This window comes from Silurus aristotelis (genome assembly GCF_946808225.1).
Source record: "Silurus aristotelis genome assembly, chromosome: 6".
NCBI lineage: Eukaryota > Metazoa > Chordata > Actinopteri > Siluriformes > Siluridae > Silurus > Silurus aristotelis.
Window position 1 is genome coordinate 31,575,901 of NC_139579.1, and position 24,143 is coordinate 31,600,043.

The 24,143-nt window shown below is 40.8% G+C and overlaps 1 protein-coding gene across 1 annotated transcript in view; it reads right to left on the reverse strand.

Moving 5' to 3' along the window:
- Window positions 1-11,143: 11,143 nt before the first annotated feature.
- The window catches only part of erich1 (glutamate rich 1), a 13,975-nt gene continuing 975 nt past the window's right edge, over window positions 11,144-24,143 (reverse strand). Inside the window, exons 2-6 of the mRNA XM_083544862.1 lie at window positions 22,479-22,616; window positions 22,175-22,315; window positions 17,320-17,706; window positions 15,734-15,928; window positions 11,144-12,565 (exon numbers count right to left, since the gene is read on the reverse strand). Coding sequence (XP_083400988.1) covers window positions 12,486-12,565; window positions 15,734-15,928; window positions 17,320-17,706; window positions 22,175-22,315; window positions 22,479-22,616 — 941 coding nt within the window. The 3' untranslated portion in view covers window positions 11,144-12,485. The remainder of the gene's footprint in view (window positions 12,566-15,733; window positions 15,929-17,319; window positions 17,707-22,174; window positions 22,316-22,478; window positions 22,617-24,143) is intronic.

Below are 24,143 nucleotides of genomic sequence, written 5' to 3' on the forward strand. Positions count from 1 at the left end.
AAATTCCTTTTATTTTTCTAAAGAAATGATTTATTACAATATTTGAAGGCAGTTGCACATTGTGGGAACAAAGATGTTGCTGTGGTTTAATTGTTTCTAAGGACCCGTGAAATTGAAATAGTTTTATAAATTCTTGCCAGTTATATATTACAAGAACTTGCAAAGACAATAAATACATAAAAAAAATATGTTCGTGGTTATTTAGGTTTCATACTTGTAAAGCAAATAGTTCATGAAAATCAAATCAATATATAAAAACGTACAAATAACTCAGACATCATAGTGACAAATTTTGTCAACTTCACCTGAATTTCTTTTGTTCATGCAACTAAATTGTTAATTGAAGAAACTCTTCTTTTTCTTTCGGCTTCTCCCATTAGGGGGCGCCACAGCGTATCATCCGTCTCCATACCCCTTGTCCGCTACATCTGCCTCTTTTACACCAACTACCTGCATGTCTTCCCTCACCACATCCATAAACCTCCTCCTTGGTCTTCCTCTTTTCCTCCTTCCTGGTGGCTCCATCCTCAGCATTCTCCTACTGATGTACCCCATGTCCCTCCTCTGCACATGTCCAAACCATCTCAATCTCACCTCCCTCACCTTGTCTCCAAAACGTACAACATGCGCTGTCCCTCAACATAATTGCATGAAACCATTGACGCTGCTTTTTTAAATCCAACAAATCATTGTTTGAGAGTAGATAAAGGAGATCTTTACTGCTATCGCTGTAGTACTGAGGTTCTGTCATTGTGCAGAGCATTAGTTATTTATGTTGAGTAGTATATTTACTCAGGAAATTAAAAGAAGCTTTTTCTGTTAAAAAGATAGTAAAAAATATAAAACAAGACCCATGATCCTGCATGTCCTGTATATAGACATTCTTATCAGTGTCATTATTAACGTTAGTGAACCTTTCTCTTTATGATCTAGTAGAATTCATGCACTATGTTTTGTCAATAAATCTAACTTTATTGGAACTGGTGTCATTTGTCAATCTGGTGTCGTCATCTGTACGGCTGACGGCTCTAAAAAAAAAAAAAAAAATATATATATATATATATACAGTGAGGAAAATAAGTATTTGAGCACCCTGCTATTTTGCAAGTTCTCCCACTTAGAAATCATGGAGGGGTCTGAAATTGTCATCGTAGGTGCATGTCCACTGTGAGAGACATAATCTAAAAAAATAAATCCAGAAATCACAATGTATGATTTTTAAACTATTTATTTGTATGATACAGCTGCAAATAAGTATTTGAACACCTGAGAAAGTCAATGTTAATATTTGGTACAGGAGCCTTTGTTTGCAATTACAGAGGTCAAACGTTTCCTGTAGTTTTTCACCAGGTTTGCACACACTGCAGGAGGGATTTTGGCCCACTCCTCCACACAGATCTTCTCTAGATCAGTCAGGTTTCTGGCCTGTCGCTAAGAAACACGGAGTTTGAGCTCCCTCCAAAGATTCTCTATTGGGTTTAGGTCTGGAGACTGGCTAGGCCACGCCAGAAACTTGATATGCTTCTTACAGAGCCACTCCTTGGTTATCCTGGCTGTGTGCTTCGGGTCATTGTCATGTTGGAAGACCCAGCCTCGACCCATCTTCAATGCTCTAACTGAGGGAAGGAGGTTGTTCCCCAAAATCTCGCAATACATGGCCCCGGTCATCCTCTCCTTAATACAGTGCAGTCGCCCTGTCCCATGTACAGAAAAACACCCCCAAAGCATGATGCTACCACCCCCATGCTTCACAGTAGGGATGGTGTTCTTGGGATGGTACTCATCATTCTTCTTCCTCCAAACACGTTTAGTGGAATTATGACCCAAAAGTTCTATTTTGGTCTCATCTGACCACATGACTTTCTCCCATGACTCCTCTGGATCATCCAAATGGCCATTGGCAAACTTAAGACGTGCCTGGACATGTGCTGGTTTAAGCAGGGGAACCTTCCGTGCCATGCATGATTTCAAACCATTACGTCTTAGTGTATTACCAACAGTAACCTTGGAAACGGTGGTCCCATCTCCTTTCAGGTCATTGACCAGCTCCTCCCATGTAGTTCTGGGCTGATGTCTCACCTTCCTTAGGATCATTGAGACCCCACGAGCTGAGATCTTGCATGTAGCCCCAGTCCGAGGGAGATTGACAGTCATGTTTAGCTTCTTCCATTTTCTAATGATTGCTCCAACAGTGGACCTTTTTTAACCAAGCTGCTTGGCAATTTCCCCGTAGCCCTTTCCAGCCTTGTGGAGGTGTACAATTTTGTCTCTAGTGTCTTTAGACAGCTCTTTGGTCTTGGCCATGTTAGTAGTTGGATTCTTACTGATTGTATGGGGTGGACAGGTGTCTCTATGCAGCTAACGACCTCAAACAGGTGCATCTAATTTAGGATAATAAATGTAGTGGAGGTGGACATTTTAAAGGCAGACTAACAGGTCTTTGAGGGTCAGAATTCTAGCTGATAGACAGGTGTTCAAATACTTATTTGCAGCTGTATCATACAAATAAATAGTTTAAAAATCATATATTGTGATTTCTGGATTTTTTTTTTTTTAGATTATGTCTCTCACAGTGGACATGCACCTACGATGACAATTTCAGACCCCTCCATGATTTCTAAGTGGGAGAACTTGCAAAATAGCAGGGTGTTCAAATACTTATTTTCCTCACTGTATATAAAGTTTCATTTCTAAAGTATTGTCCCTTGAGAAGATACTAAAATAGTTGCTGGACTGTGAGGGGTGCACTCACTTTTGTGAGATACTGTATGCACTACAATCAGACATTTCTTTTAAGATCTCTTTCTCCTGAAACACTTTGTCCATCTGCAGCAATTTTGCTCATGCAGCAACATCACCCCAAAGGTTTATGAAGCCTGTTATCTCAATGATCCACCCAGGAAATTCTCTTTCATAGGCCATGTCAACACTGAGGCTACGTAACCACTAATCCGGATAAATTTAAAAATTGCGTTCTCGTCCTCATCCACACCGAAAAAAAAAAAAAAATGCGCTATTGCTTTCGAAAGCCTCCGTTTTCACATTCCACACTGAGATGCGAAAAACGGAATTTATCCACTTTTCAAAAAGCTATGTTCTTGTTGACCGAAAACGGCGTAAAAGAGTGGACGGAAGGCCAAAAAAATGCATTTTTAGTCAACGAAAACGTAGCTTTTAGCATTGTAAAACTCAATTTTTACATTTAGCTGGATTAGTGTACATGTAGCCATAGTTATCCTTCATCTTTTCTTTCTGGAACAATCAAAATATGATGAACGTCTGGTTGGATTGATTTAAAAGTCGCACCAATTGTGATCCTTCTGTTCAAACAGCGGTGGCATTGCCCATATCTGCTACATACCGAATTTCAATCCCAGATATTTATAGCTCAAATTGGAAATGAATCAATACGATGTGTGTTTTGTTGTTAACACAGACATCAAAGTAAGAAAAATATCAGCACCACTAATATCTTCTGTCTAAATGTAGCCTTTGTTATTGACCTAGTGATCTAGCATGAGGATGTAGACTACAAAACACAAAACACCCCTCCATGAAACCTTTACTATTTAAAATCCATTTACTGTCTTTAAGATTATTATTATTCTTCCAGTTCCTGAAAATATACACTACATTGAAGTTTTTGTGGACACCTGAACATAACATTGTGCTTCTTTTTAAACATCTTATTACAAATTTAGTCTCCATTTGCTGTTATAATATCTTCCACTCTACTGGGAAGATGTTCCACTAGATTTTGAGGAGATTTGATGAGAACTCTATAGTAGGAGATCGTCCACTCCACACCATAGAAAGCAGATCTTCATGCTGGAACAGGTTTGGGTTTGCTAGTTCAAGTAAAAGGAAATATACAGTACAGACCAAAAGTTTGGACACACCTTCTCATTCAAAGAGTTTTCTTTATTTTCATGACTATGTAAATTGTAGAGTCACACTGAAAGCATCAAGGGCTATTTGACCAAGAAGGAGAGTGATGGGGTGCTGCGCCAGATGACCTGGCCTCCACAGTCACCGGACCTGAACCCAATCGAGATGGTTTAGGGGTGAGCTGGACCGCAGAGTGAAGGCAAAAGGGCCAACAAGTGCCAAGCATCTCTCGAGGAACTCCTTCAAGACTGTTGGAAGACCATTTCAGGTGACTACCTCTTGAAGCTCATCAAGAGAATGCCAAGAGTGTGCAAAGCAGTAATCAAAGCAAAAGGTGGCTACTTTGAAGAACCTTCAATATGACATTTTTCAGTTGTTTCACACTTTTTTGTTATGTATATAATTCCATATATAATTCCACATGTGTTCATTCATAGTTTTGATGCCTTCAGTGTGAATCTACAATTTTCATAGTCATGAAAATAAAGAAAACTCTTTGAATGAGAAGGTGTGTCCAAACTTTTGGTCTGTACTGTATATTGTTCTTCATGTACTACGTCTTTAGTATCTTCGACATCCTCATCTTTTTTTTTCTCCAGCCTCTGATGTTAGAGACTCTCCCCAAACATGTTAAACTTCTCCTTATAGAAATGTTCTCCAGAGCAAACTCTACATGATTCAGTACCGGCAATATATTACACTGCTTTAATGTAAAATCAAATTTAATTACAGCCGAAATAAATTTCAAATCAGATTCTAGAAAAAAAATGAATCAACAATTTTTAACCAATCAGAACGGAGAAATTAGCTATAGAAAAGTTTATTTCTATACTGCTTTTCACAATGGACATCGCTACAATTCAGCTTTACAGAATGCAAGAATTATAGAACAGAAAATATATATAAGTGAATTGTGTGTTTTTATCCCCAATGAGCAAGTCTGGGGCGACTGGTGTAATGTGTTATAGTATGTAATTTCTGTTTAATATGATATGATCTTAGAGTCCTGAGTTTCTTATATCTACTTGATATTCTGCTCACTCATTGATTTCTTATTGGTTTAATATCCTTCACCAAAGGGTCTTAATATACCAAAGCCTTAGGTCTCCGTTGTGGTTTATTAATTCCTCTTTCTAAAGGTTGGTCTCTGCATGACCAGACTAAACCCGGCTCTGGACCTCTGGATTTTAATACGCCCAGCTTCCAGCCCAGAGGTTCTGCTTCTGGGTTTTAATATTCTCATGTCAGGGTTATAAGAGACTGATAAGGGACAGTAGTGAGGGGAGGTTTGAGAATGTTCTCTGTAGAAAATGAAAATGTTCTTATCAGAAAATGCTGAGAGCTGAAATCTGTCAGAAAAACTTGCAGACCAGCTACTTCACTATGTCACTGTGTGTGTGTATATATATATATATATATATATATATATATATATATATATATATATATATATATATATATATATATATATATATATATATATTGCCGCTCCAAAACACACACAATCGAATTTTTTGTCGGACCGCCTTTAGCTTTGATTACGGCACGCATTCGCCATGGCATCGTTTCGCTAAGTTTCTGCAATGTCACAACATTTATTCCAATTCATAAGTGGCTTGGGTTCCCTTCACTTTGTGCATGTGGAAATACTTGTACTTCCACTGTAGAGGAAAGTTCTCCCAACACCACCCCACTGCTGCGCTCCCATTACTGGCTTTCAGTAGCTGCACGTATATCAGATTCAAAACACTGATTCAAAACACTCATACCTCAGAGACCTCATCACATCTCGCACTGCACCACGTTGTCTGAGATCCTCTAGCACTGCTCGACTGACTTTATAACTGAAGAATTAAATAGTAAATAAAATAAAAGGTCAGGTATTGGTCAGACCCATGGGGCAGTTTTTATACCTAAAATGACCTCATTCAAGATTTGCAAATGTATCAGCAATAACCAGGCTGCTAATAAACTGGGACGCCTGTTCGCTGGTGTGAAATTGATTGGGAAAATAATAATTGTGTAAATGAGCTTCAGTTACAGGATTTTCGAGGCACTTCTTATTAATCCGGCTTGGAAAAAAGATCTTTAGCTGCGAGGATTTGTTACTTAGCAACTCCCTCGGCTCTTGTGATAAGCCGATACAGTTTACCCTTGGGATGGTTGGGATCAGAGATGATCCCAGAGACTGTGCTGATGCTCTCAGTTGTGGTTCTGGATTAGACCTACCAGGATTAATCTTAAATCCAACAGAATGTAAATGGCAGATAATTGTAGCAGGCTTGTATCAGTATTTTCGGAGAATCAGAAAACAGCTGCTGGACTTTTCTTGTTGGTTTGTTGGGGTTTTGAGGATTGTTAGATTTTGTTGGAGGATTTCAGAGATTGCCCGAGGCTTGTTTAAGGGTTTTTGCAGGATTGTTAGATAATTGGAAGATTTATTCAAGACTGGGAATTGCTCCTGATCAAAGTCAAAGCGAATGCGATCATCCGTGATGCTGCCTCTAAAACATGCTCTACACAGAGACATGAAGTACTGATCATGACTAAATCCTCACGTCAAGCTCAGGGGAAAGCAACTTTTGTGGTGAAAACGCTATTATAATGCATGGCCTCTTAGGACTTCTGTAGATTTGTGCAGGATTCTTGGATAAGATTTTTTTTTTTAGCTTGTTTATGGCATGTACAGTGGGTACGGAAAGTATTCAGACCCCCTTAAATTTTTCACTCTTTTTTATTTTGCAGCCATTTGCTAAAATCATTTAAGTTCATTTCTTTTCCTCATGAATGTACACATAGCACCCTATATTGACAGAAAAACACAGAATTGTTGACACTGTTGCAGATTTATTAAAAAAGAAAAACTAAAATATCACATGGTCCTAAGTATTCAGACCCTTTGCTCAGTATTTAGTAGAAGCCCCCTTTTGATCTAATACAGCCATGAGTCTTTTTGGGAAAGATGCAACAAGTCTTTCACACCTGGATTCAGGGATCCTCTGCCATTCCTCCTTGCAGGTCCTCTCCAGTTCTGTCAGGTTGGACGGTAAACGTTGGTGGACAGCTATTTTTAGGTCTCTCCAGAGATGCTCAATTGGGTTTAAGTCATTGCTCTGGCTGGGCCATTCAAGAACAGTCACAGAGTTGTTGTGAAGCCACTCCATCGTTATTTTAGCTGTGTGCTTAGGGTCATTATCTTGTTGGAAGGTAAACCTTCAGCCCAGTCTGAGGTCCAAAGCACTCTGGAGAAGGTTTTCGTCCAGGATATCCCTGTGCTTGGCCGCATTCATCTTTCCCTTTATTGCAACCAGTCGTCCTGTCCCTGCAGCTGAAAAACACCCCCACAGCATGATGCTGCCACCACCATGCTTCATTGTTGAGACTGTACTGGACAGGTGATGAGCAGTGCCTGGTTTTCTCCACACATACCGCTTATAATTAAGGCCAAAAAGATCTATCTTGGTCTCATTAGACCAGAGAATCTTATTTCTCACCATCTTGGAGAACTCCATGCGGGTTTTCATGTGTCCTGGACTGAGGAGAGGCTTCCGTCGGGCCACTCTGCTATAAAGCCCCACTGGTGAAGGGCTGCAGTGATGGTTGACTGTGACAACTTTCTCCCATCTTCCGACTGCATCTCTGGAGCTCAGCCACAGTGATCTTTGGGTTCTTCTTTACCTCTTTCACCAAGGCTCTTCTCCCCCGATAGCTCAGTTTGGCCGGTCGGCCAGCTCTAGGAATGGTTCTGGTCGTCCCAAACGTCTTCCATTTGAGGATTATGGAGGCCACTGTGCTCTTAGAAACCTTAAGTGCAGCAAAAAATTTTTTGGAACCTTGGCCAGATCTGTGCCTTGCCACAATTCTGTCTCTGAGCTCTTCAGGCAGTTCCTTTTACCTTAATGATTCTCATTTGCTCTGACATGCATTGTGATCTGTAAGGTCTTATATAAACAGGTGTGTGGCTTTCCTAATCAAGTCCAATCAGTATAATAAAAAATTTCTGGACTCAAATGAAGGTGTAGAACCATCTCAAGGATGATCAGAAGAAATGGAGAGCACCTGAGTTAAATATATGAGTGTCACAGCAAAGGGTCTGAAAACTTAGGACCATGTGATATTTCAGTTTTTCTTTTTTAATAAATCTGCAAAAAGGTCAACAATTCTGTGTTTTTCTGTCAGTATGGGGAGCTGTGTGTACATTCATGAGGAAAAGAAATGAACTTAAATGATTTTAGCAAATGGCTGCAATATAACAAAGAGTGAAAAATTTAAGGGGGTCTGAATACTTTCCGTACCCACTGTATATTCGAATGACATGGGATTTTCTCTTCCAAGCTTATAGACAGCACTGACGCTGGCTGTGATTCAGTAGATTTGAGGTCATACCTCTACTCCACTTTTCTTTCCACAGGCATATTTGTTTTGCACAAATATGCAGCCGTTCAAAGATTTCTGCGAAACCGTGAGTCTCAATGATAAAGAAATGAAAACTCACACATTCCTAGAGCCGAATCGAAACGCACTTATGACACCTGGCAGCGAATTGATCATCAAATCCCGGAAAACCAGAACATTATGCGTAATCAAGCTTCACTATGAGAAGTTTTCAAGCTACCATTTTAGTTGAACAGGGTGCATATAAAAGCCTGTCTTTTGCTCCGGGGGTACGGATTTCGCCACAGGCATATTTCTCTTTCGGTACATTTTAATAACTGTACATCACATCTGTGGGTTTTGAGTAACCTCAAAGAATCTCAGAACTTATTTACGCCACTAAATAAAAAATCTTCGCCCGCTCTCCCCACGCAAATCCTGCGAGCAGGACAGTCATCACACAGCACACTCAGTGCACCTGGTGTTCCCCTTCCGAAAAGCTCACGCAGCCGTAGGTGGGATGGTTTTAATGATGTAGAGGCATGGTGTGAGATGGTTTTAATGAGGGAACAAGGTACAGAGATCTTCCAGAACACTGACGCTTGCTGCCTTAAGGCCCCAATTAGTGCAATAGAGAGAGAGAGAAAGAAAGAAAGTCACTTTTGTTGTTTTCTCCGTCCCCGAACCACATCCCCCGGCAAAGAGTTCTGCAGTGTGCTCTGAACCCAGAGACACTGATGGAAGGTAGAAAGCGCCATGTTGGTTTAAATACACACCAATCAGGTATAACATTATGAGAAGTGATTAACACTGATGATCTCTTCATCATGGCACCTGTTAGTGGGTGTATAGATTTATAAGGCAGCAAGCAAGGTTTCTCCTCAAACCTGACATGTAGGAAGGAACAGTGGTGATCCGGCGAAAGGGGCATGGGCGACTGAGGCTCATTGATGCAAGTGAGGAGCGAAGGCTGGTCCGTGTGGTCCGATCCAACAGACAAGCTCCTGTAGCTCAAACTGCTGAAGAAGTTAATTTTAATGCTCGACTTGTCACGACTGTTTTAGCAGCAAAAGGGGGACCAACACAATATTGTTAATGTTATGGCTGATTGATGTATGCATGTGGCAGATATGTATTACTTTCTTTCCCAGATTTTAGTGGGATAATTAGAGCACAACACATTCATAACACATTCATTCATGGTGTGCTTGAAGCCTGCTGAAAGTTTTTGTAAAAACATGGACAGGTTCCTTTTGGCATTGTAGGAGAGTCTTCATAATTTACAGCCTATTAAACAAGGCGAGCTTCTGCTGGAGTGGGCGGGTTTGGTTAGTTTTTACAGGAGTGGGCGGGATTAGTTAGTTTTTCTGCAGGAGTGGGTGGGAATAGTTAGATTTTCTGCAGGAGTGGGTGAGATTAGTTAGTTTTTCTGCAGCAGAGGGTGGGATTAGTTAGTTTTTCTGCAGGAGTGGGTGGGATTAGTTAGATTTTCTGCAGGAGTGGGTGAGATTAGTAAATTTTTCTGCAGGAGTGGGTGGGATTAGTTAGTTTTTCTGCAGCAGAGGGTGGGATTAGTTAGTTTTTCTGCAGGCGAGGGTGGGATTAGTAAATTTTTCTGCAGGAGTGGGTGGGATTAGTTAGTTTTTCTGCAGCAGAGGGTGGGATTAGTTAGTTTTTCTGCAGGAGTGGGTGGGATTAGTTAGTTTTTCTGCAGGCGAGGGTGGGATTAGTTATTTTTCTGCAGGCGAGGGTGGGATTAGTTAGTTTTTCTGCAAGAGTGGGTGGGGTTTGTGTTTTTTTCTGCAAGAATGGGTGGGATTAGTTAGTTTTTCTGCAGGAGAGGGTGGGATTAGTTAGTTTTTCTGCAGGAGAGGGTGGGATTAGTTAGATTTTCTGCAGGAGAGGGTGGGATTAGTTAGATTTTCTGCAGGAGAGGGTGGGATTAGTTAGATTTTCTGCAGGAGAGGGTGGGATTAGTTAGTTTTTCTGCAGGAGAGGGTGGGATTAGTTAGTTTTTCTGCAGGAGAGGGTGGGATTAGTTAGATTTTCTGCAGGAGAGGGTGGGATTAGTTAGATTTTCTGCAGGAGAGGGTGGGATTAGTTAGTTTTTCTGCAGGAGTGGGTGGGATTGGTTAGTTTTTCTGCAGGAGTGTGCATTACTGGTTAAACTTTCCCTTGGGCAGGTTTGGTTAAATAAATGAAAAAAAAAAAAGAATTTGACTTGCTGGTCTTTGGTGCTTAGCAGCTCCACCTAAAAAAAAAAAAAAAAAATACATTAAACGCTTGTTGGTTCTTTATTTGACCTTCAGCAAGCTTTTAGATTAATAGCTCGGCCATTCGTTTCACTTCTAAAGTTTTCTAAAGTTTTCCAGATTTAAAACACATTTCTTGTTATTCGCCTGCATGATGGAGTCATCCTTGCTCTGACCTTCATTTCTGTCCGGCCCGTGTGAGCAGCAGGGAAATAATGAGTGCTCGGGCCTGCGCCAAAGACTAAATGTCACCATCGAAGTAAAGAGGACAGGGAGTAGCAAAGGCCTGCTGACATTTGCTGCTAAGATAATTAGCTGCTAAGAGGCTAAGCCAGAGGCTACTTTGATCAATAATTATGTTTATGAGCTCGGTGTTGTAGAGGTTATAATTAGCAGTGAACAGTGAATTGACAGGTTGTGCAAATTTTAAAGGTCTTCTGAAGATGGTCATGGGAAAGTTATGGTAAAGATGGGGCTTATTGTTAGGAAGGTGGAAAATAAAGCTTGCTGCAAATAAGTGAGGATTTAAAGATCAATAAATCAGTGAATTCGTTAAACTCTGATAGGACGAAGCCCACACGTTAGAGATCGACTCTTCTGCTTTCCAAACAAATATAAATGCACAGATGTTGGTCCAAAAACAGTTCAACTTTATTTTCAGTGAAAAATCCACCCTGAGAATGAAGAACAGCTTTACACACTCTCAGCGTCTGAACAGTCGGTTTCTCCTAACATGCAGCTGAAATGCTTTGCCGTGTCTCTTGTAAAACTTGCAAATGTTGTTCTTCACTTGTTGAAGATTTCATTATGATACAGATCAGAAACTCATTCCAGAGCAGTTTAACAAGATTTGGGTGCAGTGACTGGGCAGGTCATTCCATGATAGATATCACTTCAGATGTCTGATTGCTCTCTAAACACACTTATCGTCTCATCGGCTTGTTGTATGGTGAAGTTGCTTTCAATGAGCCGCAGTCCAAACGCAAACGCATGGTGCTGAAATATGGAAAGGTTGCCATGTTGGTTCCTTCCAGCTCCTAAAGGTTCTTCAGTTAGATACACAAATGTCCAATTTGGACTCCACAGAAATTTAATTAACTCTCCAAGTCCATCTTTGTTTTGTTTGTGACTTTTGTTAAAGTTTCGTCCATTTCTGTTTGTTATGGAGACGTTACATAAGCAGTCATTTCCTCAAGCTGCACTTCCTAGAGCAGGGTTTTCCACACAGATGTGTAATTTATTCCGGCTAAGAAGCAGCTGTCTTGGCACTTTCTGTACATCCTCCAAAGGTACTCATCTCCAGGAAGAGCCGGCTTTATAAGCCACATAATCTGTCAGAACTTTCCAGGGCCAGTAAACAAAATTATGCCTAAAAATCACATTCTGTACATATTTTACCCATTTTAAAGCAGGATTAAGAGCATAGAAAAAAAAAATATTTGGTGAAATCCTAAATCCTAATAGATAGAGTCCATCCAGAACCCTAGCCAGGACTCGTTATTTAAATGGAAACAGCAATATTTTGGATTTTTATTGCAGCTCTGTCACTTTTTCCTGAGATTTCAGCATACATTAGCTTTAGACTGAAATGATTTCTAGGCTCGCTTGCGTTTGGGTTCTCGATGTGACCAGTTAAACAGGCTTTGGAAATGGACAATAAATCCCAGTACCACCAAGCTGCCAGTCTTGGGGACTCAGCTGTATTCTTTTCCTAATTGTAATACAAGCATCAATTAAAAGAAATAAATAAAATATAAATGCTTTACCAGCCTTACTTTTGGAACCACCATTCTAGAGTAATGCATTTCGATGTTTCTGGGATACAGGAAATAAGCCAATGTTTTGGTTATTGAACTTAAGACCTTTCAAATCTCTTAAAATCTTTCTCCTCACGCTCCTCAATGTTAGACCAGGAGCTGGATGGAGTTGGCACTAAACCTCAGGACTGCGATGTTTTTTTTCTTGCCGTGTTCAAGTCTTATTTTTCGTCTGCATAGGAAGAACATCGGTCATCCAGTATTGGAAGAGCGTGTGGATCACTTCGGTCTCGTCTGAGGGGAAAGACACAGAGAGATGCGCTTCAGATTAAAGATTAAGGAGAGTACCAACAGCTCATTTTTCAGGTTACAAAATGTAGGAAATGGTGGATTTGGCTTCGGGTGTATACTTTTATAAATAGCAATGTGTCAGAACCCACATAAGCCAGCCAGATGCAAAACTAGTAGCTATCAGCTTTCCTTCCTAATGTTCCCTTACACCATTAGCCAACATTAAAATCAAGTGTCGGATGCCAAAAACGTCTCGCCTGATCGAATACATTTGGATAAAAAGGAACACTGTGTACATTTAGCAATTACTGGCAAGTCATCTGTTGCACCTCGAGCCTCCAAAGCAGGTTACATACATTTATAAACACCGTTCCAACAAAGGGCTGATGTGTAAGGACCCAGAAATCTGCCGCAGTGATGGAGTGAGCACTTTCACTCTTAATTGGTCTTTTCTTTCCCTCAGCCAAAATTAAGCTCTAGGCACAGATGCTGTAGTCCATTGATTCTTATGGTGCTCAGAAGCATTAGCAAGCTTTAAAGAACATCTGAAGGACCTGAATAGCAGCGCAATCATTGCTCAGAACAAGCAGGACATTAGCTGTAATAACCAAACGCGCAAAAGCACCGGGGCACTTTGGGCCTTTTAAAAAGTAATGACAGACTTTTAACACCAATCAGGGATCTGATATATACACACATATATACACACACACACACACACACACACACAATAAAATGTATATATATATATATATAAAAATTTTTATTGTGTGTGTGTGTGTGTGTATATATATATATATATATATATATATATATATATATATATATACACACACATACACACACACGAAAAGTTCGTTACGATACGTACCTCGGTTGCGGTTCGGTTAAATTTCAATTTCAGTACAGTTGTAAAGAAATGCAGAATATACATTTGCTTGTGATTTTGTTTATTAACGTGGTTTAAATATTTACATTTGTGAAAAATCTATTAAATTGAGAAATCGATTGAATAGGCACAAATTAAGTTTATGAAATAAAATTACTGAAGAAAATTAATAAATACTTTACAATTTGGAAACGTTTATTTACGGTTTTAGGACATCCTGCTTCACGAGGAAACCACCATAACCGGGATCGTCACTAATAAACGTACGACCATCTTTGAAATGTTTACATTGTTCAAATGTCTGCGGCTGAGCGTCTCATCGCTGTACTGTGCACAAAGTCTTCTTTGGATATCCGGTTTTACGCCTTCGAGGAATCACCACGTGCTGTTTCATGCATGCACAAATACTGTTGTCTGCCATCTTAATTTACGGTCTCTGGACTGGCCTGCGGTGGAGAAGAGTGATAGCAGGAGGGATTTGTGATAGAAGAGTATCTGTGAGAGTGAAAGGGAAAGTTTATAGGACTGTGGTGAGACCTGAGATGTTGTATGGATTAGAGACAGTGGCATTGAGTAAAAGACAGGAGGTGGCGCTGGAGGAAGCAGAGCTGAAGATGCTGAGATGTTTATTGGGAGTCACAAAGATGGATAGGATTAGAAATGAGTATATTGATAGATGGTTTGGACATGTGCAGAGGAGGGGCATGGGGTATATGGGTAGGAGAATGCTGAGGATGGAGACACCAGGACAGAGGAAAAGAGGAAGAACAAGGAGGAGGTTTATGGAATTGGCGAGGGAAGACATGCAGGTAGTTGGTTTGAAAGATGCAGATGTGGCGACCGCTAATAGGAGCAGCCAAAAGATGATTTTTTCCACTGAACGAGCCTTGAAGTCCGTCTGCTCCGACGCAACGTGGAGAGCCGTCATCAGTCACGCTCGGGGAAACACGGCGGATTATTCCGAACGATCCTCTTTAATCATGGATGATAGACTCGTAAATGGCGCGGTGAGCGCTTTCCTGACAGTAATGACACGATAATGTGCCGAATGACACGTTCAATTGCGCGGAACATGCGCCGATCTTCATCTGTGCGATTTGGTTAATGCTCGGTGAGGTCACGACTCATATTCGGTCTGAAAGATCAGCTTCTCTCTCATTTTGGTAGATCCCATCCTTCTTGGAATGAGTCTTTTGAAAGTTCATGTATAAAAAGTTTAGAAATGTGAGGTGATAATACTGAAACATACCGTTTTAGAAGTAAAGTAAAAAATGCTGAGTTTGCATGATTTGCTCCAAAAAAATGTCAAGATTTTAAAGTGAGGCTCGATTGCTGCCGTCTACATGAAGGTCACGGGGTATCAAGCAGCTGTTATCACATGCCAGATTCAGAAAAAAAAACAAACACGGAGGACACTTGAAGAACATGCTGTTATTGGTAAATGATCATCAGTAGGTTGGTAGATATGTGGTAGCACAGTGGTAAAGACTCTGGGATACTCCTTGGAAGGTCAGGAGTTCAAGCCTTAGTATCGACAAGCTGCCACTCTTGGGGCCCTTGAGCAAGGCCCTTAACCCTTTGTGCTTCAGGGGCGCTGTATCATCACTGGGATATGCGAAAAAAGAAATTCACTCAAGAAATTCTAATAGAACACCCCATGCAAAATAGTACTGAAGTAATAATAAATATAATTATATGAAATACAAACTAGCACGTGGGGGTCAGTGATTTGCCTCGTAATGGACTTTCTCAGCCGTTTTAGTAATGGACGCAACCCGGAAAAACTTTTGGCACAGCTTTTTAGCCAATCGTTTCAGAAATCAGCTATCGGGGCCGAATAATCGGCAAAACTGACGACCTCAAATTATTACCGCAGCTAATTCAGGAGAACATTGCGAGAAGTAGAAAGGCTGACGAGGCTTCAGCTTTTCGTGCCAGATTAATCCAGATCACTTTGTGCTGAAAGGGGAATAAAAATTAAGTAAAAATCAGGCGAGACGATTAAGATGTATAACTGGAGCTTAGTGCTTGTGATCTGAGGTTTATTTCTGAAAGCATGATGGCTCACACTGCAACTTCTGCAGATTGCAAATCCCTCATCATGCACACACTCGGAGCTTTTGCACTTGTCCGTAGTTTCGGAAGGAATTTTTACAGAAATCTGGAATATATTTTAAAACACTAAGTATCCATAATTCAGCTTAGGTTTCTGGCAATCTGAAAAATATTTTTTTGCTCCTGGTGGTTGTGATACGCATTGTTAACCTTTTCACTTCACTCACCTTTGGGCAATGTGGAAGTGTGTGTGAACTCCTGCAGAACGCTGTGTAACGTCTCCACGTCACTCTGACGCAGAAGCGATCTGAACCGACACAGGAGGGACACAACAGCAGGGGGCGACGTACCGTTGGACAGATGAGTGAAGAGAGACTCTGTTGCATTGAGAAAGCCTGAGAGATCACCTGTACTGTAGGAGCCTGGGACAGCAGGAAGAAAACCATGAGTAAACAGTTAAACCCCAGTCTATAATCCAACAAAGATCTACTTGATGTAAAGCAAAAATGAGACACCTTCCGGTGAAACATACACAAGTATCCGAGACTAAAGTGTACATTTTTTCGACGGATGAAAAAAATGACCATAAGTTGTCCATGCTGTAGAGTAGATACCTTAATTTCCATAGGAGGTAAAAAAAAAAAACCCATCAAAAAGATCCCATTCCACATTTAGTCCACATATAATAACCTCCATTCTTCACTAAAGATGTTCCACTTGATTTTGTGGAGATTTGTATGAGATTCAGTCAGACACAAGGGTGTTAGTAAAGTCAGGTATTGATGTAGATGAGAAGGTGAGGAGGTTCCTGGGGTGGTCAGGGTTCACATTCATCCCAAAGGTGTTGAATGGAGCTCTATGACAGGAGATCTTCCACTCCAACTCATGTAAAGCAGATGTTCATGGAGCTAGCTTTGTTCACATGCGTATTGTAATGCTGGAGCAGGTTTGGATCTCATAGCTCAAGTGAAGGGGGAAAAAAAATCTTCAACTTTTCTCTCCCATCTTCTTCATCTGGAGCTTTCTACACCTGCTTCAGCATCCGCTATATACTGCTGCTGCGTGCCTCCAAGGACTCACAATGAGATTTATCTTCTACACCTGTGTACTGTAATGATTTATAATCCCAATATTCAGTGGTAACCAGAGGATGTGTGCTGAGGATTAGTGTTCTTTTCCACTGGAGTAGCACAGGAGCTTTGAGAACGGATTTTCTTTTCTGTAGTTAATGTGAACAGTCTGCTACACTGACTCAGGACTACAGCATTTTGCATTTGATCACCATCACTGCATACCTCAACATCATTTACCTCTAATGAATAGACATTGGGAGCCACCCAGATGAGGATGAGTCTGGTTCCTCTCAAGGTTTCTTCTTTATGACGTCTCAGAGAGTTTTTCCTCACCACAGTCGCCACCGGCTGATATTTATCATGGAACGACCTGCCCAGTCACCGCACCTAAATCCTACTGAACTGCACTGTGGATCACAAGAAATCTCCAACTATTGAAAAACACCTTTGGCTTATTATTCAGCTGAACGTTTGGAGAAACGAACTATCGAGATGCCGAGAGCGTGTAAAGCTGTATCTTCAGACTCCGGGAGGATTTTTTAACGAAAATAAAGTGGAACATCTGAACGTTTATATACATTTGTTTGGCCAAAGGAGTTTGTTGAATAGAAACAAAGGGAACATACACGTGCTTCTTAAAAAAACATAAAAGTCCAGGTGTTTCAATACGTTGACACGTCACGATGAACACGTTTGTAAATCCGATAATTTGAGCTCGCAAACATTTATGCGGAACTTACGATCGGAAAGATAGAGATCTCGTGTAGATCGAAGGAAGTCCAGAACTTCTTCCACCTCCTTTTCTTCCACCTCATCTTCAACTTCCTTTTCCTCACTTTGTTTGTAAGTGAACTCGAGAGCCGTGGATCGGGGAACAAGGCCAAGGGCAAGCAGCTTCTCTTTGTGCCTCTTCTTCTTCATCTTCCTCCTCTTGTTTTTGCTGAGGCACTCTGAGCCCTCTGTATTCCCTTTATTTCCTTCCTCTGCATCTTTGGCTTCGTCATCATCAGCAGCGACAACGTTATGCGCATTCCCTCTAGAGGGCATAGCTGCCTTTCTCTTTCGCCTACGCTTCCTCCTCTTGATTGCCTGCTGATCATCTTCAGTGGCACTGTGGTCTTCTGATCCTAAAAGACAGATGGTACACGTTAGAGCCGAAACGTCATGGACAGTCACCAAAAGTTTGTGGATACCCGACTATAAGATCGGTACGTCCTTCTTTTTGAACGTCCCATTCCACAATTAGTCTCTGTTTGCTCGTGTAATGAGCTCCACTCTTCTGGGAAGATGTTCCACTAGATTTTGTGGAGATTCATTCAACCACAAGAGTGTTAGTAAAGTCAGGTACTGATGGAGGTGAGGTTGTTCCTCGGGTGCAGAGCGTTTCAATTCATCCCAAAGGTCTTCACTGGGGTTTAGAGCGCTATAGCAGGAGATCTTCTACTACAGCCCATGTAAAGCATATCTTCATGGAGCTGGCTTTGTGCGCTGGAATAGATTTTAGTCCACTTGCTCAAGTGAAGGGGAAATTTCATGCTAAGACGTCCAGTACAATTGTGTGCCTCCAAGTTTATGTGAAGAACCTCATATGGCTAGAAATCCTAATACTTTCTTTCCATCTGGTTTAAATTCACAAATGTATTAATCTAGAAAATCCACAAGACTAGAACACAAAATGGAAATATCAGTAGTTTGATCTGAAACACGGTTTTTACACAACGTGTTTACTCCAACATGGAACGGATTCATATTGTGATTGGAGATGTGTTCAGACACAGTTAATTCCTGTGTGGCCATCTTACACAGATGTTAACAGCAAATATAATTGGTATATGATAATTGAGCTTATTTGCATATTAAATAACTGCAATTACACTCTGAGTCAGTGAATGACTTTAAAACGATTTGCAATTAATCATTAGATCACAGGGAGAAAATGAACCCTTTCCTGTGTACGGATCTACATTGCGCCTTTTTTACCGAAGATCTTCAGAATTACATTTGCTACAAATTACTACAACGAACATCTTAATTTATACTACATGCACAAAAGTATTGGGACACCTGACTTTTCCAGCCGTATGCGGTTCTTCCCCAAAAATGTTTCCACAAAGTCGGATGCATACAATTGTACAGGAAGTCTTTGGGTGCAGCAGCATGACATTTTCCCTTCAATTGAACTTTGAGACCCAACATGACAAAGCCCCTGTGCACAAAGCCATCTCCATAAATATATGCTTTACATGGCTTGTAGTGGAAGATCTTCTCCTATATGAGACTGTACACACAGTCACAGGGAGCACCGACCTCGTCTTGTGTACATCAGAAGCTATGCAACTGGTTTGACCACGTGCCCACACTGTTGTCTCCTTGCCAGAAATAACACGACCTCACCTCCGCACGCCCATGATACAAGATTCGGCTCCTGAGGACTTCTTCACGAGGATGAAGATGCGACTCAGAGGGCACCGTTTCGATACCGTTGCAGAGATCCAGCGTGATCACAGAAGGTGCTTGACGCTTTTTTTTTTTTAAATACTGTTCCAAAATGCATAGGAACCCTTTCTGCAAATGTGTAACACTGTAATAGAGCGAAATGACCTCTTTCATGTATCTAATTTTGGTTGATCGGATCATTAAATATCGTCTGTTGTTCTTTATTCATGCACTGTGATTGGTTCGACTGATCCAAACTCCCCTATTAAATCTATGAAGTAAGTTACAAGTATTAATCCATCACACACACACTTTACCAAGACCTTCAGAGTGCTTTTCAGTTTTGTCAGTCTCGGGGTGATAAAACACTCTGCGGTGTGTGTGTGTGTGTGTGTGAGAGAGATTGAAGTGCCCTTCAGGTTGAGCTCTGAACCACTGATCACACAGCCTTTCACCATAAACCTCATTGTAATGAGCGGGAGGGCTCGTATGCGGCAGATGAGAAAGGAGTACTTAATGATACGGATAATGGGGTGCCTGCGTGCGTGTGTGTGTGTGTGTGTGTGTGTGTGTGTGTGTGTGATGTTATTGTGCGGTCCCGGTTCAGCAGAATCTATTCTCATCAACCACAATTCGCAGCTCAAAGCAAAATGAGTGACCGGTATTTACAGCCTATTCCATTGTGGTCTAAAGGTTCAGGAAAGTCACATTAAAGCTGCAGTAAGCAATTTCTTTTTGCTAAACAGCATTTATATCCTGATAAAAGGTCAAAACGTCTTTGTGACCTTCCTGTAATCAGCAACGAAACATATTTAACACACTCGTGAAGCTCATGTGGGGTTTTCCCTCAAACTCTTACCGTTGTATAGAATGCCTTCGATTGTGCTGGGATTAAATGTTCACTTTCGCTTGAATCACGAGCTCTAAAGTAAGCTCCATGAAACTCCTCGGGTTGGAGTGGAAGATCTTGAACTGCAGCTCACAAATCTCCACGAAATTTGGTGGAACATCTTATCATATGGCGAATGGAGACTACATTAGGAATGGGATGTTCAAAAAAGAAAAAAGCACAATCATATGGTCAGGTGTCCACAAACTTTTGGCCCAACAGTGAACATTGGTAATATTACTGAAGTCAGACATATTTAATTATGCGACCTTTCACCTATTAACTAAATATCTCTTTATGGATATTTAAATATTAAAATGAACCACAGTATCTGAAGATGGAGGTTACAGTGCGCCCCCTAGTGTTGGGGTTATTGGAACTGAATTCAAGATCACATTCTAGTTATTTTTTTTGCATGTGCTCATTTAAACACTTTTCCCCACTGATGCTGAGATCATCGTGTTGTTTATACAACAAGAAATTATAAAACTGCAATGTATATTATACTTTTCCAAGCCACGATGTCATATCCTGTTAATATCGTAAGTAAAGTTAGAGAGTAGAAGGTCCCCTGGACAATTTCTATTTTTAATGCATAAATCAGCTCTTCTAACATTTTTAGAAATCTCCTACCCCCCGCTTCTGTCGTGTTAGCTGTCCTGCTTAGTCACTTTCATTTCCTGTGATAACTGCATTAACATAAGATCTATTTCAGGTTGTCACAGCTGACAGAATCCTTAATAACGTCTATAACGTTTCTGTACCACGGGGAAGAGTTCAGGCATTTCAGAAATGGATGGTGGGAAGAGTGGCGTTTCTCAGCCACCAGATTTTCGAACGATATATTAATTATATAATCATCTCATGAAGAATGTTGAATATGAATTAGATCAATTCCTGTGAAAAGTGGACCATCCATCTGAGGACAGCGTCTCTCCTGACTTCATCCCGATCTCCGAGACGGATTCAAAGGGAAGAGAGATGTGGCTTCCGCAGTAACAAATATCCGGTCATATATGAAATAAACGAGTTAGGAATTTATAGGTGTTAATTGAGCTGATCAGAAAGATCTTCTTATACACATCGAATATTCTGCGGCGTCTGAATCGGGGACATTGCCTGCTGTTGGGTTTGCTGGGTTTCATACCACACACAGTTATTTTTACAGTATATCCATTTACAAGGCAGCATCAAGATGTTCAAGGGGAAATTATCTTTCAAACCCTGTGACCTCCAATGCAAAACTGAGGAGCATGTTCCAACATCAGTATTCACATTAACGCTGTGTGTGATGCTCATCACGAGCGTTTGTTTACAGGCGGCATGCCACCCAATTACCTGCTCCAGTGAAAAGAATATTTCATCACTTACTGCCATGAAGAGCACGAGATGCAATTACACTGCATGTCTCAGTGATTTATTTAGAGCCATCAAAATCACATTAAAGGAGGCGTGGCCTGTGTCTTTCAATCTAATTGAAAAGTCTCAGCTCCTGTTAGACTTAATGAAGGTGTGGCCTCTGTGTCTATTAGTTTAAATGAAGGTGTGGCCTCTGTGTCTATCAGTCTTCATGAAGGTGTGGCCTCTGTGTCTATCAGTCTTCATGAAGGTGTGGCCTCTGTGTCTATCAGTCTTCATGAAGGTGTGGCCTCTGTGTCTATCAGTCTTCATGAAGGTGTGTATGACATATCAAGTTTTAAAATTCCACCCGGCCTTGATGACTAAAAACACACCATCTTTTTTGAAAGGTGTAAAAAACTGAATTTTTTTTTAATTTATGTGCTTTGGAGAGCATTTTCAAAAAGCTACGTTTTCGTTTACTCACAACGCCGTCTCAGTGTGGACGGAAGGCCAGAAACGAGGGGGGAAAAAGAAACCGTATTAGTGTGGACATGGTCTCGGTCTCGATCAGGTCGTGTTGGCCTCTGCGTCTAGGTCTAAATAAAGAAGGCGTGGTCTGTGTATGTTCTCATAAACTATTTGTGGCATCTGTTGTTATCTTAACAAAGAAAACAGATTTTTAGTCTAAATTAAGAAAGTGTGGCCCGTTTCTGTCTTTTTTAAAAAATTTTATTTATTACATTTTTCTTTTTTAGACAAAGGAGGTGTGGCCTCTGTGTCAATTAGTCTTAATGAAGAAGGCGTGGCCTCTGTATCTATCTTGGCCTCAGTTCCTGTCATTCCTGATGAAGCATGAGGTCAGTATATTATGGTTTCACAGATGTGTATCTGTGGACTGCGCTACACTCACACAGTAAACACTTTCTTACCGGGCAGCTCATCTACATTATTGACAGACTGTGCATCAGTGGGCGACCTCCATTCATCTTCACTGGCAGGAAGGTAGTCTTTAGGAGGAGAGAGGACTGTGTACAGCTTCCTGCCTGATACAGCAGGCGTTTCTACATGATCTGAGATAGATAGATAGATAGATAGATAGATAGATAGATAGATAGATAGATAGATAGATAGATAGATAGATAGATAGATAGATAGACACACATGAAATATTTGTAATTACTTTATAATCTGTTTTTCTTACTGTATATTTATCCATTTGGAAGATAGAAGTACCTGTCACTTTGCTAGGCTTCGGTTGAACACCTTTTCCAGATGTAGCTGTTTGGGGATGTTGAGCAGGAGTCTCGAGTGCTTTTTCTACCACCTTTAATGCAGCGGGGTAGAGCCTCTGCAGGACTTTCGCCTGAAAGACTGAGAGAGAAGACATGCTAAACGTGTGGGAGATATTTCAGCATGGCTGCAGAGAGAGCAGAAAGCCCAAATCTACAAAAAGATCTGAATTCTTCACATAAACAGTAATATTCTATGGAGCAAAAGTAAAAAATAATAAAATGAGCATGTGTAGTATGAAATCCTGGACAATCTACTCAAACAATTCAGCATTCAAGCTAATACCATTTCTAACATCATGATGGTCAGACAACTTCTTCCCCAAACTGTTACCACAAAAATATCTTCTGGATGCATCTGGATATTGGATGTCTTTTGATGCATTTAGTAGCGTGAAACTGTTCCTTCACTTTCAACTAGAAGACCCAAACCTGTTCCAGCATGATAATGCCCCTGTGCACAAAGCAGCTCTATGAAGATCTGCTTTACATGCGTCGGAGTTGAAGATTTCCTGCTATAAACCCTACTGAACACCTTTGGATTTAATGTGAACATTCACTGCATCCCAGGCCTCCACAACACACACCTACATCACTACCTTGTGGCTCCAGAACAGCGAATGGAGAGTTACCGTAATTTCCGGACTATTAAACGCACCCATATATGTCTATAAGCCGCAGGTGTCTACACAGGCTTTAACGAAAGACAGTGTCTGTTACACGGTGTAAAGGGTGAAATATGTTGTGGCTCCTTTAGGAGCAGAGCGGCATTTTGGGAATAGCCTGCTGCCGCATTTTTCCGCTATTACTGCATGTGTGCAAGACCGAGGAATATGTCCTTATTATTTTCTGGTGCTCATTTCTAAGTTTCTTTGACTAACCCGTAACTCTGTTGCCAAGAAAAATAAAAAAGCACAAGTTTTGGAAACCTGTCTGTGCTTATATGATTTCTGTTGCAACTGGAGTTAGCGAGCTCTCCCTTCACCCAGACTCAACACGCTACAATGGCTTGTATCTAAACAGTAGCCGACCAAGAAAGTCATTGTTCACTGTCTTCCTCCTTCCTTTCACAACTATTTCTCTCTGGAGTTTATCTTTTGGCATCGTCGTGCGTTTAAAAATCACCAGCTCAGAACACAGGTGAAGTGTGTTTTCATGCCCGGTTGTTTTCAGCACGACGAATAATTCGCATTTCCTGTAGACAGTCCGAGTGAGCGGCAAACATCAGAGGAACATCATCCATGTTTATGATGTGGTGCGGCCCGATTCAGTGGGAGCGCATCTGATTTAATATAAAGAGTTTCATTGGTTCACCTGAACCCGTTCGCAATTTCATTGGTCTAATGTTTTGGTGCTCAGTTTTTTGTCTTGAAGTTTGTGAAACCGGGAAAAACCCAGGAAAAATCCATTAAGTAAAAAAGTAGCGGCTTATAGTCCGAAAAATACGGTAATGTGAAATGGGATCTTCAGAAAGCACATACCAAAAATTTATAGCTAGGTGCCCACAAACACCACTCGCGATGACAGCAGCAGGTTATAAAGAGAGATGCGAGTAAATAAATCAGATTGTAATGTATTTGACTGTAGATAAGCCAAAATGCACAATAAG